The 14,491-nt window shown below is 40.5% G+C and overlaps 1 protein-coding gene across 7 annotated transcripts in view; it reads left to right on the top strand.

Annotated features, from left to right (window-relative positions):
* The window catches only part of myo7aa (myosin VIIAa), a 63,102-nt gene that overhangs the window by 14,010 nt on the left and 34,601 nt on the right, over positions 1-14,491 (top strand). For 2 of the 7 annotated variants that reach the window (XM_085184042.1, XM_085184036.1), the window contains 15 exons: positions 3,916-4,029; positions 4,214-4,366; positions 5,425-5,442; positions 6,311-6,495; positions 6,810-6,931; positions 7,877-8,019; positions 8,249-8,362; positions 8,575-8,643; positions 9,065-9,149; positions 9,372-9,448; positions 10,624-10,743; positions 11,131-11,273; positions 11,769-11,979; positions 13,309-13,444; positions 14,322-14,428. In XM_085184042.1, coding sequence (XP_085040168.1) covers positions 3,916-4,029; positions 4,214-4,366; positions 5,425-5,442; positions 6,311-6,495; positions 6,810-6,931; positions 7,877-8,019; positions 8,249-8,362; positions 8,575-8,643; positions 9,065-9,149; positions 9,372-9,448; positions 10,624-10,743; positions 11,131-11,273; positions 11,769-11,979; positions 13,309-13,444; positions 14,322-14,428 — 1,797 coding nt within the window. Of the gene's footprint in view, positions 1-409; positions 2,100-3,915; positions 4,030-4,213; positions 4,367-5,424; positions 5,443-6,310; positions 6,496-6,809; positions 6,932-7,876; positions 8,020-8,248; positions 8,363-8,574; positions 8,644-9,064; positions 9,150-9,371; positions 9,449-10,623; positions 10,744-11,130; positions 11,274-11,768; positions 11,980-13,308; positions 13,445-14,321; positions 14,429-14,491 lie in introns of those variants that run through there. The other 5 variants (XM_085184035.1, XM_085184038.1, XM_085184037.1 and 2 more) reach the window with 5 other exon arrangements.

Below are 14,491 nucleotides of genomic sequence, written 5' to 3'. Positions count from 1 at the left end.
TAAGTCTGGAACAGTAAGTCATTTCATTTTCACCAAATTTAGATGCAAAGAGACATTTTTTTCTACAACTCAAAAGCTACTTTTTACCTTTAACATCATAGACAAATCTCAAAGAGATCTCATCAGATCTCTTTTCAATGAGTTTCTTTGTGGTTGGGCAAGTTTCACTCGTCATTTATTTATGTGCAAACTTTTAGTCAGTTTTGGTTTGGCTGATTATGTCACAGCCGGGCGACAAAAGCTGTCCCAATTAGGAGGCTGCTCCAAATGCGGCTGACCCATTCTTCATTTTGCAGAATTTCAGGGGGGGTTGGGTGCATCCTTCGTGGCCCAACCTATCCCAGAATTCATAGCGTGCACCAGCAAATTCCAGTTTCCAACAATGGCGGCAAATACTTAGTTGTAATATTACTCTTATTACTATTTTCAATACTTTTTTATTTAAATTATTATTTATAATATTTTTATAATAATATAAAAATACTTTTCAAATGCAGCAATGGTGGAGGAGCACGACTAAAGAGTTTGAAATATTACTCTTTCTGGGTAACAAAATAAACTTTTAAGATATTTTCAAGAAAGTAGGTTTGTAAACTTAAAAAATATCTGCTTGATTTATCAAGACATCACATATTACATGTTACCCACCAGCTCGATAGGTGGGTAACATGGTCAAGGCTCACTCGAGCCGGCGAGAACACCGGAATCCCGGCACATTGTTTTCAGACCCTGCGCAGTCCTTCGCTACTCAGGTTAAACATGATATATAAGTCACTTAGATAACTTAAAAATGTTAGTTTGGCTTTTTTCAGTGTTTCATTTGTTCCTGAGTAAATCAGTTTGGCTGAGATTAAAGTTATAGTTTTCACACAGCTGAATAAACGTCAAACAGAAAACTGATTAAACAGAAGTGTGAGATGGTCAAGAATTTACTCGTGCCCTGTTATACTTTAGTGAGCAAGGAGCAAACGGCAGTTTATTAAACCCCACTGAGACAGCTGGTGATGCAAATCTCAAGGCTAGACCATCCAATTTCACAGCCGCACACTTCCAGCCTTCTCGGCCTTCGGAGGACAAGCCCCACATAGACGCCGAAGGCTGGGTCCTCCGAAGGATGCAGCCCCTGAATTGGGACACAGCCAAGGCTAGACACACAGACATGGAGCATGACTGGTTAGGGGAACAGACGGAACAAAACAGGGAAACAAGAGTAACTAAACGTGAAACACAGGGGAGGCACAGAAACCAAGAGACTAGAAATTCTAAATAATAATGAAAGCAAAGACTATTAATAATTCAAAAACACTGGATCACCGACTCAGGACCATGACAGCATCTGAAATGACCAAATTCTACCCTCCTCTCAAATTTAAGCTGAAAGTGAAAGGTCATTATTTTACTTATGTGATGCATCCTGTGGTGACTACAGCATATTTATGACAGTAGGAGCCTGCAGTGGGCTTATCTAGGCAGAAATCCAACACCATAGGACACACCTGAGGAGGAAGTGACACCTGGTTGCCATGGGCAGCAGGGGATGGGTTAACAAAATGTGATGTAGAGAGTCTGGGAGAGAGCGAGAGAGCAGGAGGATTGTTGGTCCCAAAATGTTACAGTGGAAACTTACTGCACATTTTCAAATCGATTTCTTTATTGAAGTTTTTACATCCAGCAAGGTCAGAAAACAGGACCCTGGTCTGGGCAGAGCTGTTTGACTGTAAGAGGACTGATACTCGACCTGTTTTTCTTGGAATTATTTTTCCCCACAAACCCGGTGAAGACAAACACGGGTGATGTGTGCCTGTGATCTGGGAGGGACTTCATTTGTTAAACATTGAAGATTTTGGAGAGTTTTGCAAGAAACTAAAATTCAATGAACATCTGAACAGTTTCGAAACATTTCCTCTCATACGTGTGGGTATCGCCTCTAGACCGTTACCTCTGGATATAACTGTGAGCGTGCTTGTAAGTAAGTTTTCACTGTGCACGTGAAGATGTTCAAGCGTCGGGATTATGTGGAGCTTTATGAGAAGGATCAGGCCAAATGGGCGCTGATACGCAACGTCAACACTGCGATGAAACACAGCACTCTGCTGCCGGTATGCTGACACTGCTTGTGTCTTAAGTCTCATGAGTCATAATTATATGGCTTTGATCTGTAGCATTTGTGTTGCTCCCTGTTTTGTTATTTACGTGTGCCTTTTTTCTTATACACGAGAAGAATGCTGATGTAATACTAAAATAATTATGCATGGTTTTCTGTTCTGGGTCACTTTTGACTCATGGGTCATCTGAAGAGATCATGTGTGTTTACGTTTTTAGCATGGCTGTTTATGTGTGTATACTTCTTTTACTCATGCTTCCCATTTTAGCTTCTCTTCATTCTTCAATTTAATTTAAAATCCCCTGCTCATGTACAAAGAGCTGAATTTTAAGCACCCATCTATAGTATCTTAAAGATCTCATAGTGTTATACACTACTCAACACACTAAGGGAATAATTGTTAGTCAGAGTAAGCTTCAGTTAAACTTTGTGAGCATTGAGCTGGTCAGTTAAGGGGATTGTTAATGCTGAAAGACAACGATGACACAACCCCCAAAACAGGAACAACTTTACAAGTGCCCCCCCCCAGTAGGTTAGCTGCGTCACCCAGCACAGTCTCAAGTGCATGGAGGAGATTCCAGGAGACAGGGAGTTACTCTGGAGAAGCTGTGGAGAACATTAAGATAGCTGTAAAATCATTCAGCACGACTGGTTTGGTATTGGGTCAGTGATGGTCTGGGGAGGTATATCCATGGACGGACACACAGACACTACACGCTAGGCAATATCACCGTGACTGCCATCAGGTATCAGGATGAAGTCCCTGGACTCACTGTCAGACCCTGCGCTGCTGTAGTGGGTCCCAGGTTCATCCTGGTGCACGATACGCCTCATGTGGTGAGAGTATGCAGGCAGCACATGGAGGATGAGGATCTGATACCACTGAGGAGGAGCCACGCTCAGCTTAGTGAGACGTTATGTTTTGGTCCATCCAACCCTGCCAGGTTGCACCTCAGACTGTCCAGCAGCTCAGTGATGCCCTGATCTGAGGTCAAGATCTGGGAGGAGATCCCAGGACACCATCTATTGTCTCATTAGGAACATGCCCCGTTGTTATCAGGCATGCAAGCTTCTGTAGGCCGTACAAACTACTGAGTACCATTTTAAATGGCTGCAATGAATTTTTGTGAAATTTTGACTGCAGTAATTTTAGATTACTGGTTTAACATAAAGTCTTTATGTAAATTGTATTAAACCTAAAAACTGGGTCTAGTGGTAACCTACTAGAAAAGTCTGGAACTGATTAAGTAAAGAGTATATAAGACACATTATTAAAGAAAAACAGTTCTCAAAGAAACCATAATTTAATTTCACGTACAGAATCCTGTAACACAGAGATGAAGGTAGAAGTTCTAACTCCTAGGGGGAAAAGCTTTTTATGGCTTTATTTTGATTTTAAACTGTATTATTCGATTTTACTTTTTATTTTATAAATGCAGGTTTTCTGTCTTCATAACCTTTAAAATAAAAGTTTCAAGGACATTTAAGGATTACTGCTGTGTGGCAAGATATGTTTCGAAAGGCTTTGAGGAATTATTTAACCTACAGTCTGATTTCTTCAGACAACAAGCTGGTTCTAGGTTTTGATGAAAAATATTGTTTTTCATGATGAGTTCACATATTAACGCACTTTTTTGTCAATGCTGCTTCACGGTTTCTTTCTGCTTCTGGCTGATTTCTCATGTGATCTGACATTGCTGTTACTCTGACCTTGATACTTACTCTCTTACTCTGATTCTGAATGATTTAACTCCCAAAATCCTAACATCCTGATTTCGGTTTGACTGTTTGACTGTCTGACTTCCTTTCAGGGCGACTATGTCTGGTTGGACCTGAAGACTGGTCGGGAATTTGAGGTGCCGATCGGCGCAGTGGTCAAACTCTGTGACTCCGGACAGATCCAAGTGGTGGACGATGAAGGAAATGTAAGCACTTACATACAAATAAAACTTGTTTTTTAAAGAACATGTCTTGGGAAGCATGTCAGTGTCTAACACTAATCACAGACACCATGTAACCGTTGAGATCATTAAAAATGGTTTGTTTAGGATCAAAAATGTCCTGAATTTCCAATGTGCTTCCTCAACTTAACTTCCCATCCTCCTTCAGGAGCACTGGATCTCCCCCCAAAATGCCACCAACATCAAACCAATGCATCCCACCTCCATCCACGGGGTGGAAGACATGATTCGCTTGGGAGACCTCAATGAAGCTGGTATCCTCCGTAACCTGCTCATCAGATACAGAGAAAAACTTATATACGTGAGTATTACTGCAGCGATTACTGCAGGGCTGAGCCTACTGAATCTAGTTTACCCTGGACAGGCTCCCAGTTCCTCACCATTATGGCTACTCTTCACAATTACATTACACTTACAACTTGACTCAAACTGTGTGTCTTTGGACTGTGGCAGGAAGTTTGTTTGATATATTAGAAATTGTAATCAGTACTTGGAACCAATGAGTGACTGAACAGGCTCAGGCAGAAGCAATGCTTCAATATGAAAAGCCTAATTCTGCTCATTAAAGAAACTCTACCAACAACTATGTAGAGTACAAACTAAATCCTTCACACTTGTAACCCTCATCCTGCTGGATGGATGGAACTGCAACAATAGAAATACCTTCATGTTTAATCCCTTTAATACTGTTTAAAAAGATTTTTCTACACAGAGTAACAAATATTTGCCCTTCTGCACTAAAACAGTCTTTTCTTAATTTTTAATTTGATTATTTACATTACTTTACACTAAACCTAATTTGAATCCCCTCATCCCCAATGGGTCGCAGCAGATGCCCCTCGCTGAGCCTGGTTCTGCTGGAAGTTTTTTCCTGTTAAAAGAGAGTTTTTTCTCCCCACTGTCGTCAAGCGCTCGCTCATAGAGGTTTATCTGACTGGGGTTACTCTGTATTATTGCAGCGTTTTGACTTTACAACAGAAAGTGTCTTAAGGCAACTGTCGTTGTGATTTGGTGCTATATAAATAAAACTGAATTGAATTAAACTTTATCGCATATGTACTTAAGAACAGTGAATCTGTGTTCAGTTCTCCAGTTAGATATTAATCACAAATGAGGCTTTAAAGTTTAATACAAACCTCATTTTTATATAGAATTTGCTATATCTCATTTATTTTGACCCTACTGCTATATGTTCTGTCTGTTTATGCAGCTTTTTAACACTTTATTCGTCACCTTACTCTTTTAACTCTGTGTCACTTTTTTCTCACTCCTCTCCTGTCATTATAATACCTTCCTTGCTTTATTTTCTCATTACCTCTGTTTGTTATCCTCCTTTATTTGTTCCTGTTTCTACTGAAGACAAACTGTGGTGGCAGGGTAAGTCAGCCCCTGAAACCCAAGCATAGACAAAGGCTAAAAAATATACAAGGATATGCACCCACTGCATGGATTTAATGCACGCTGCATGGCCTCGATCACAGTATACAGCGTGTTTGCTGCACGTTTCAGTAGACAACATGTATTTGATGGGACTTCTTTTCTTATATGCACTATGGATGGATGAGTCATGTTGGCGCAGGGACTATAGTAACTCACTTTGGCTTAACAGTAACCAAACTGAGAGCTGCACCATGTTTCCAACATGGCTTTCTGTTCTCTTATGGCGAACAATGATACGTTCTCATTGTCATCCTTCAACATCTGAGCTACGCGACCTGTGTCAGCTCATGTACCCGCTAACCGGCACCGGCTTGTTGCTCGATCCTTTCGACAACAGACAGCCGCGTGACATTTTTTTGTAATATTTTTGACGTTGTATTGTGGACATTTTACTAAAGGATCTTCGGCTGGCTTCTTTGATAATTTCTCAAATTTAACTGAAAGACTTTAATCTGATATTGGCAGGTGCTTTAATCTTTAAACATGAAACATAAAATGCTGACCTGTTTATGGCTGTTCAGTTTTAAGATGTGTTTTTAAACTATTTGTTAGCTTCTTATTACACTTTGCCTTCCTCTGGTTTGGACTCAGGAACTGTCTTTTGAACTCGTTCATGGTCAAGTCCTTGGAGGAATTTTCCAAGTATGGCATGTTGAGGAGAAGCAGATGTCTGTAGGATTTGTAGTTACTCAGTACTTATCTTCTTTTACACATCAGCTACCAGCAGTGTCAGTCCAAAACATCAACACCCGGGTGACCTAAAAAAACAAACATAATTTGGTTCATCCTCGTTTTTTCTGTACAGACGTACACAGGCTCCATCCTTGTGGCTGTCAATCCTTACCAGCTGCTGCCCATCTACACAGCTGACCAGATCCGCCTCTACACCAACAAGAAGATCGGTGAAATGCCACCTCATATATTTGCCATTGCTGATAACTGTTACTTCAACATGCAGAGGAACAACCGCGACCAGTGCTGCATCATCAGGTTAGGAAAAGTTCAGACTGCAGGTGGCTCAAATACAAACCAGCAATCATACAGCAAGGATGTGAGTTTTAACCATGCAGACCAAAAGGTTTGTCAGTCATTCAGATATCTATCTAAATGTTTTATTTTTTATCAAATTATTAAAATTTGTGATTAAAAGAAGAAAAAACAAGAAAAGTAAGAAACTGATAAAAATGTAGGTGCTGAAGATCTCGTAGAATCATCAGAAACTTTAAAATGATAAACAACCTCTTAAAATTGTTGGTCTTTCTCAAACATGATCACATTTTCTCGCTGTTGTTTTGGTTTGATAGTGGTGAATCTGGAGCAGGAAAAACAGAAAGCACCAAACTGATCCTTCAGTTTCTGGCGGCCATCAGTGGTCAACACTCCTGGATAGAGCAGCAGGTGCTGGAGGCAAACCCTATACTAGAAGGTAACACAGAGAGAGAGAGAGAGAGAGAGAGAAAAGTGAGCTTTAACTCATTATCTGGAAGAAAATCTCTATGAAGTAGACAAATTCACAGATGATGATGTGGATTCACTTTAGCATTTACGTTTATTCTCTCACAGTTGTAACAGAGACATGTTAGTTCAGTAATCTTGCAGCTGAAGGTTTTACAACTACCCAACAGCACAGACTGAGACTGTGCTGATTACCAAAGTTATTTTTAAACATGTACATTACTTCATTAAAAAATATTCTTCATTAATAACATTTTAAGCTTTACCTGAAAGTTAAAGCTTCAGATAAGATTTACTGGATGTATTATAACAAAATTCAAAATGATCAGAAGAGCAAAACACTGTAAGATAGAGGTCTGCAGCAGTGCAGTGACAGGACATGTCACATGAAACATCTACCTCCATTTAATTGTTAATTAAATCAGCAGGAATTACCTACAAGATGAAACCAAATGAGCAAGATTAATACGTCGTTCAACATCTCTGGTAAATTCATTGTGATCAAAAATCAACTCTACTTTGGCTTAAATCTTGGGCAAAATGATAAAATGTGACCCAGTGATTCTTTGTGCACACAGCCAATCTACTTTATAGCCGTCGTGATAAAAGCAGGCAACCTATTACGTATGTGCAGTGCACTGTGAGTGCAAAGCAGGCGTCATTTACACTTCAATCCAGCATTGCGTGAATGTCTCACCTGAGAGAAAGACGATCATGAAACAACACACCACGTTACATGCTCACATGTCTGAGTCTCTTCTCATATTTCAGTGAATCTACTGAAAACACAGTAAAAACATTTACAGCCAAGAAAGAAGTTAATTCCTAAAGAGTCTTCATTAAGATTCCCAGTGGGCAATCAAATCTTGACAGAAATGTCTTTTGCATTGTTGGTGTTTTCTGTTTTTCTTTCCAGCCTTTGGAAACGCCAAAACGATCCGCAATGACAACTCATCTCGTTTTGGGAAATACATTGACATCCATTTCAACAAGCGAGGAGCCATAGAAGGAGCCAAGATAGAGCAGTACCTGCTGGAGAAATCCCGAGTCTGTCGACAGGTAAGTCCGAAGCTGATCAGCTCAAAGTTAAACTCCTGAGCATTTTCTCAGTAACTAACTGTGACATAAAAAAACGTCATTCTGTTTATCGTCTTGAATTAAAGTAAAACAAAATAGGCAAAAGTCAGTTCTGATGATGAATTAATCCCTGCAGTCTGCAAAGCCTTACCTTATCTTTTATAATATGTAGTGGTGTAACACTGATTTGACTTTTCTCCTCTCTCTACAGGCCTACGATGAGAGAAACTACCACATCTTCTACTGTATGCTGAAGGGAATGACTGTCGATGAGAAGAAGAAACTGGGGCTGAGCAAAGCCACAGACTACACCTACCTGACCATCGTGAGTTACTGTCTCACACTGCGTAATTGGCTGACCAGTCGCCTTATCGGTCAAGAGGAGCTTTGATCTTTACAGCTGTTGAATAGTCTCTTATTAAGGGATCAGGAAAACAGAGATTATATCAAATAAAAATAGGATTAAAAAAAGTAAATAAAATATGAAAAGACAAAGACTTTGTTCTGATCCCCATCCATCCCTCCGTCTCTTTGCAGGGTAACTGTACCGTTTGTGATGGCCGAAACGATATGAAGGAGTACTCCAACATCCGCTCTGCAATGAAGGTACTAACCTGTGTGCTGCTTTACCTAAAGTTAATATTGTGTATTCAACTATTTAAATATCACCAACATACAGTTTTGGGGCTGTAGCTCAGGTGGTAGAGCAGGTCATCTACTGGTCGGAAGGTTGGTGGTTCGATTCCTGGCTTCCCCTAGTCTGCATGCCAAATATCCTTGGGCAAGATACTAACCCCAAATTGCTCTCCGATGCGTCCATCGGAGTATGAATGTGTGTGAATGTTAGCTATAAAGCACTTAGAAAATGTGCTTGTGCGAATGGGTGAATGCACAAGTTGTGTAAAGCGCTTTGAGTGCTCAGATGAGTAGAAAAGCACTTTATAAGAACCAGTCCATACTGTTTTTATCATCTTATATTTGAAAGACACTGAAAGGTAATGATTGTTGCTTGGGTCTGTTTGCTCAGGTGCTGATGTTCACTGACAAGGAGAACTGGGAGATTTCTAAGCTGCTGGCTGCTATACTGCACATGGGAAACCTGAGATACGAGGGTAAAGTGAAAAATATTACCAGAAAAGGAATTTACTGTTTACTCGTCCGCTGTGTTTAGCTTCCTGTAGCCATGTTTCCTTATGAGTATTGTTCTTAGTGTCCAGTCCTTGCAGTCCACACAAGTACAGACATAATTAACACCTCGTAAAAATTATCTGTGATTTTAATTTTAGTTATAAAGAAAACTTCTTTAGACACTCTGTTGATCTTTGACCTTTCAGCACGCACCTATGACAACCTTGATGCCTGTGAGGTGGTGCGGAGCCCTCATCTCACTACTTCTGCCACACTATTAGAGGTGACACACACACACACATACACGCACACACACACACACACACACACACACACACACACACACACACACACACACACACACACACCTTTTCATCCTCTTTCATCCTGTTCTGCTCCTTCTTTGGATTAGATGCCCCTCATACACAGATGGATGGGCAACAAGTGGGCGGGACTTCTATATTCACACCCATAGTTTTGTACCTAAATCAGCATTTTAGGGATATTCAGTCGGACTGACAAGAGTAGAAAGAGGAGTGTTTGGAGCAGTCTGAGCTTTAAGCTCACAGGGATCACCTGCCCGTCCACTGCCTTCATTATTTAAAAACTCTGGTCAAGTTTAATATGATCATCCACCACTGTGACAGTATATATATGATAGAAAAGAAATAATAGTAGAATTGGCCAGCAGTTTCACCCTAATTTAAAGATCCCATTGTGCTCAGACACATTATCTACCCACCCGTCTCTCTTTTAGTCTAATCTAGCAGAAGATCAATGTCACTGTGTTATCTGAACTTAAAAATCCCATATCGAACATCCTGCTTCTGATCTTCTACACTGCATCACAAGTGTTATTATAGCGAGTGATCGTGGCTCAAGAGTTGGGAGTTTGCCTTGTAATCGGAAGGTTGCCGGTTCGAGCCCCGGCTTGGACCGTCTCGGTTGTTGTGTCCTTGGGCAAGACACTTCACCCGTTGCCTACTGGTGGTGGTCAGAGGGCCAGTGTCCGGCAGCCTCGCCTCTGTCAGTGCGCCCCAGGGTGGCTGTGGCTACAATGTAAATGCCACCACCAGTGTGTGAATGGGTGGATGACTGAATGTGTAAAGTGCTTTGGGGTCCTTAGGGACTAGTAAAGCGCTATATAAATACAGGCCATTTACCATTTACCATTAAAAAAAAGCAAACTGTTTGGTACTGTTACAAAATAAACATGCGACATTTATACTGCCCACTAGTAGCAAACAATAAATAAATAAACAACAACAGACAATTGATCTCTTACAGGTTCACATGCTATACTCACTGTTCAGTGACACTCAAATCAAACCTCCATTCAGGTGTTAATAAAAGCAGTTTTACTGTATTATTTTACAGTACTTCAAAACCTTAAATGTGATTGGATGTTTTGGAGATTCATCGAGGAGCTCCTGTGTTTGTGTGTCTCTGTGTGTTAAGGTGGACGTTAAGGATCTGATGAACTGTCTGACCAGCCGAACACTCATCACCAGAGGAGAGACGGTCTCCACCCCTCTCAGCATGGAACAAGCTCTGGATGTACGGGACGCTTTTGTTAAGGTACCGCTCATAATTATCACACTTTATTCATTTAAGTTAATGAACTAAAGGGTTAAAAGCCCCACGTAGCAGAGATGATAAAAGAGAATATATTGAGATTGTCCAACACAGACTCTGGTGTGAACCTTTTCATTGTATTTCCTTTCCTTCAACACATTTTCAGAGCCATTCAAACACTTTAAGTATCTTACATCATGCCATGTTTACCTTCCTTTCGACCTGCAGGTTTGCAGAATAATGGTCTTCTTCACTGCCTCTTCCAACACATTTTTGCAATGAGACTGAGACAGTGATCAACACGCACATAATATCTCTACTAGAGATCAAATCCTTCATTGGGGACACATTAATGTGTTGAACTGTGACTTTGTCTGTGTGTGCGCGCAGGGCATTTACGGTCGCTTGTTTGTGTGGATCGTGGAAAAGATCAATGCAGCCATTTATAAGCCTCCGTCATCTCAGCCCAAAGCGCTCAGACGCTCCATCGGACTCCTGGACATCTTTGGCTTTGAAAACTTCACAGTAAACAGGTACATTACACACTAACTCTCACATAGTGATGCTGTCCACCCTACCCACTAAAACTTTGTTCTGAGGGGTTCCCAAAGCCAGCTACAAATCCCTTGTGAGTGAAGTGTAACGTCCACAGAGGCATTCATATGCACCCTTTGCCCTCCTGGTCTTCAGGTGAGGTGCTCACTAATAGCTTTAAATATCACCGCCCACACCCATGTGACCTGCCTCTAAATGATCACCATGAATGCATGAAAAAAAAACACAACACGTGTATTGTGTTATAGCTAATAAGAGACGCTAACAAGTACTTTCTGTTGAAACTGGCACACATTTTATACCCTGTATGATTTTTATTAAATACCAAATTTAAAAAGTTTGTTCTTATGCCTGTGGCACTGTTTATGTATTTATTTTGTGAAACCCACTGGCATCACTACATATTGGGTTTAACTGAAATATTCTGTCAGCATTGTCAGCTTTTCCGTCACTTCTCATCCTCGTTCCTGCAGCTTCGAGCAGCTGTGCATAAACTTTGCCAACGAGAACCTGCAGCAGTTCTTCGTGCGTCATGTGTTCAAGCTAGAGCAGGAGGAGTACAACCTGGAGAACATCAACTGGCAGCACATTGAGTTCACAGACAACCAGGACGCTCTGGACATGATCGCCATCAAACCCATGAACATCATCTCACTCATCGACGAGGAGAGCAAATTTCCGAAGGTACGCGCTCCCATATTTGTCTCACCTGGTCTTTGATTCCCCAAAGTTCAGTTCTGTAATGATGACGGTATACGTGCACCAGCAGTGGTGCATTTAGCAACCAAAGAACCAGAAATTCTCTGCAGGAGCTGAAGGACACCCGAAGAATTAAAAAAAAAAGAGTAAAAACTTGACTTACATTTACCATCTGAACAAAAGTACAACTGCAGATAAAAGATGCTACACAACTGTTGTACAGCTCTCGGGACCAGAGAAGCAGAAACACTGTGCTCCTTACAAACTGAGCAGAAACTGTGCATTAATAAAAGACACGGCTACTGTGACAGCTTCTATTGGTTCATGGAGTCTGCGTTTTGAAGAATGTAAAGAAACCTGGCAATCAAGTGTGGCATGAAGCGGACTGGACACCTTAAGGTCCTCCCACAGGAACCAACCATGTATGCGGTTCTCAGTTCACTCACACAGGTGACATTTTTCACACAAGAGTTCCCACACATAAAACACAAACACAAAAGTTCATGATGTCCTAATTATTGTAAACCAGACCGACCTTCCAATAGACCTAATTTCCATCAACTTGTCAAATTTCAAAACCCACCTAATATCAAAAGATTTGGAAATCTCCCGTTTCCTGTTTGACTTCCTGGATCTGTAACATAGTGGTGACATGGAGCCTACAACTACTGTCAGTAAAATTAATATAGATTAATAGAGGAATAGATTTTAATGTTGGCCCAAATGAGTTATTTATATTGTATGAAAATGATGACGACGTGGATGCTGGGAAACTTTACCACCACATATTAGGACACATTTGTTTAACTTGGCTAAGACAAACAACACTGTATTTTGCCTTCTTGATGTAACAGAAAAATGAAAATTGAGTCTGTTGAATGTTATCTGTCAGATATTTCCATTAAACACAGCAAACTGCACACTTGGCAGTTAAAATAACAATAGATCTGTATTTATTTTTTTTAACAAGAATCATCCACTTTACAGCTCATATAAATGGGGAAACTATCCATAGAAACTAAAAACCTTTTGTTTTTTACCAGGTTTTAAACTTGTTTTTAAATGTAAAGCGTCCTGAGGCATAGCAGCCTAAGCAGTGGAGCAAACCCACTGAATCACAGCGTGCTGGACACTGTTTTCACTACAACTCCAACAAACAGTGTGTGGAAGATTTTAGTCAATAAGGCGTCAGCAGCTTGTTCACAGCTTGTTTCTGCTGCCGCCAAGTGGCTCAAAGCCAGTGTTTACATCTTAAAGACTCGAAGCCTTGTTTTTTAAACTAAACTCTGACATTTTCCTGCCTGTCTCCTGCAGGGCACAGACACCACCATGCTCAACAAGCTGAACTTTCAGCATAAACTCAACACAAACTACATCCCTCCAAAGAACAACTATGAGACTCAGTTTGGCATCCAACACTTTGCTGGAGTGGTTTACTATGAAACAAGAGGTCAGAGTCACTTCACACACACCACAACACTAAAAGATGCAGTTACTACAAGTTTCCCGTTGTTTGAATGTACAGTAGAGATTTCATGAAGCCAGTCAGGATGGTTTTCTGATCTCTGGCTAAATAAAACTACCAAAACGAAATCCTGCATTTAAATTCTTTGACCAAAGTTTCACCTAATGAGCTCAGTGTATGTACAAGTAACGCACCTGACCATGTTTTTCTAGTTGATGTCAAAGTGATAGCGCACAGCTCTGGCTGTGGGCATCAAAGCTCCACCAACCTGCTCTTTAAACCTTCTGTTTATGACTTTAGTGGTTCATATTCAAAGGTCAAATTCATGCAGAGTCACACGAGTCACTGGTTTAAACCTGAAACTGATGCGGGATGGATGTTTGCTCGAAATCGTGTGCAGTGGTGGGCTTTGTATGTTTGCTGCCTGTAGCCGTGTGTCTTGATCTTTATCCCATTAGCCGGAGTGTGTATTTAAAACACGCTGAAATAGAAATAACAGCATGGAAGCACCACTTCCACTTAAAAATGTTTTACTAAGTCAGAGCTGAAAACATTTCTTCTGATTGATGTCAAACCTATTACTGAAACTTATAACTGAAAGTTTCTTCACTGGATTTGGGCCCAAATTACACATTTCTATAGATCCACATGTCAGTTCTCAGGAAATCATAAATTTAATATTTTATGTCTTTTTCATGAATGTTTTTATGTCAGATCTTGTACAATTATTATAATTTTTTTAAACTCCTTTAAACTTCTACAAATACATTGTAATCACCACTGACAAATAAATGTCGTAAAGTCAAATTAGCGATGTTTAAACCTTTGATGTTTCTAAGATGTTGACTTGTGTGTCCTGCAGGTTTCCTGGAGAAGAACAGGGACACTTTGTATGGCGACATCATTCAGCTGGTTCACTCCTCCAAAAACAAGTTCATCAAACAAATCTTCCAGGCTGACGTAGCTATGGTAACACACACATACACACACACACACACACACACACACACACACACACACACACACACACAC

The sequence above is a fragment of the Neolamprologus multifasciatus genome, chromosome 14, assembly GCF_963576455.1.
Source record: "Neolamprologus multifasciatus chromosome 14, fNeoMul1.2, whole genome shotgun sequence".
In the NCBI taxonomy this organism is placed as follows: domain Eukaryota; kingdom Metazoa; phylum Chordata; class Actinopteri; order Cichliformes; family Cichlidae; genus Neolamprologus; species Neolamprologus multifasciatus.
This window is presented reverse-complemented; position numbering and strand designations above follow the sequence as displayed.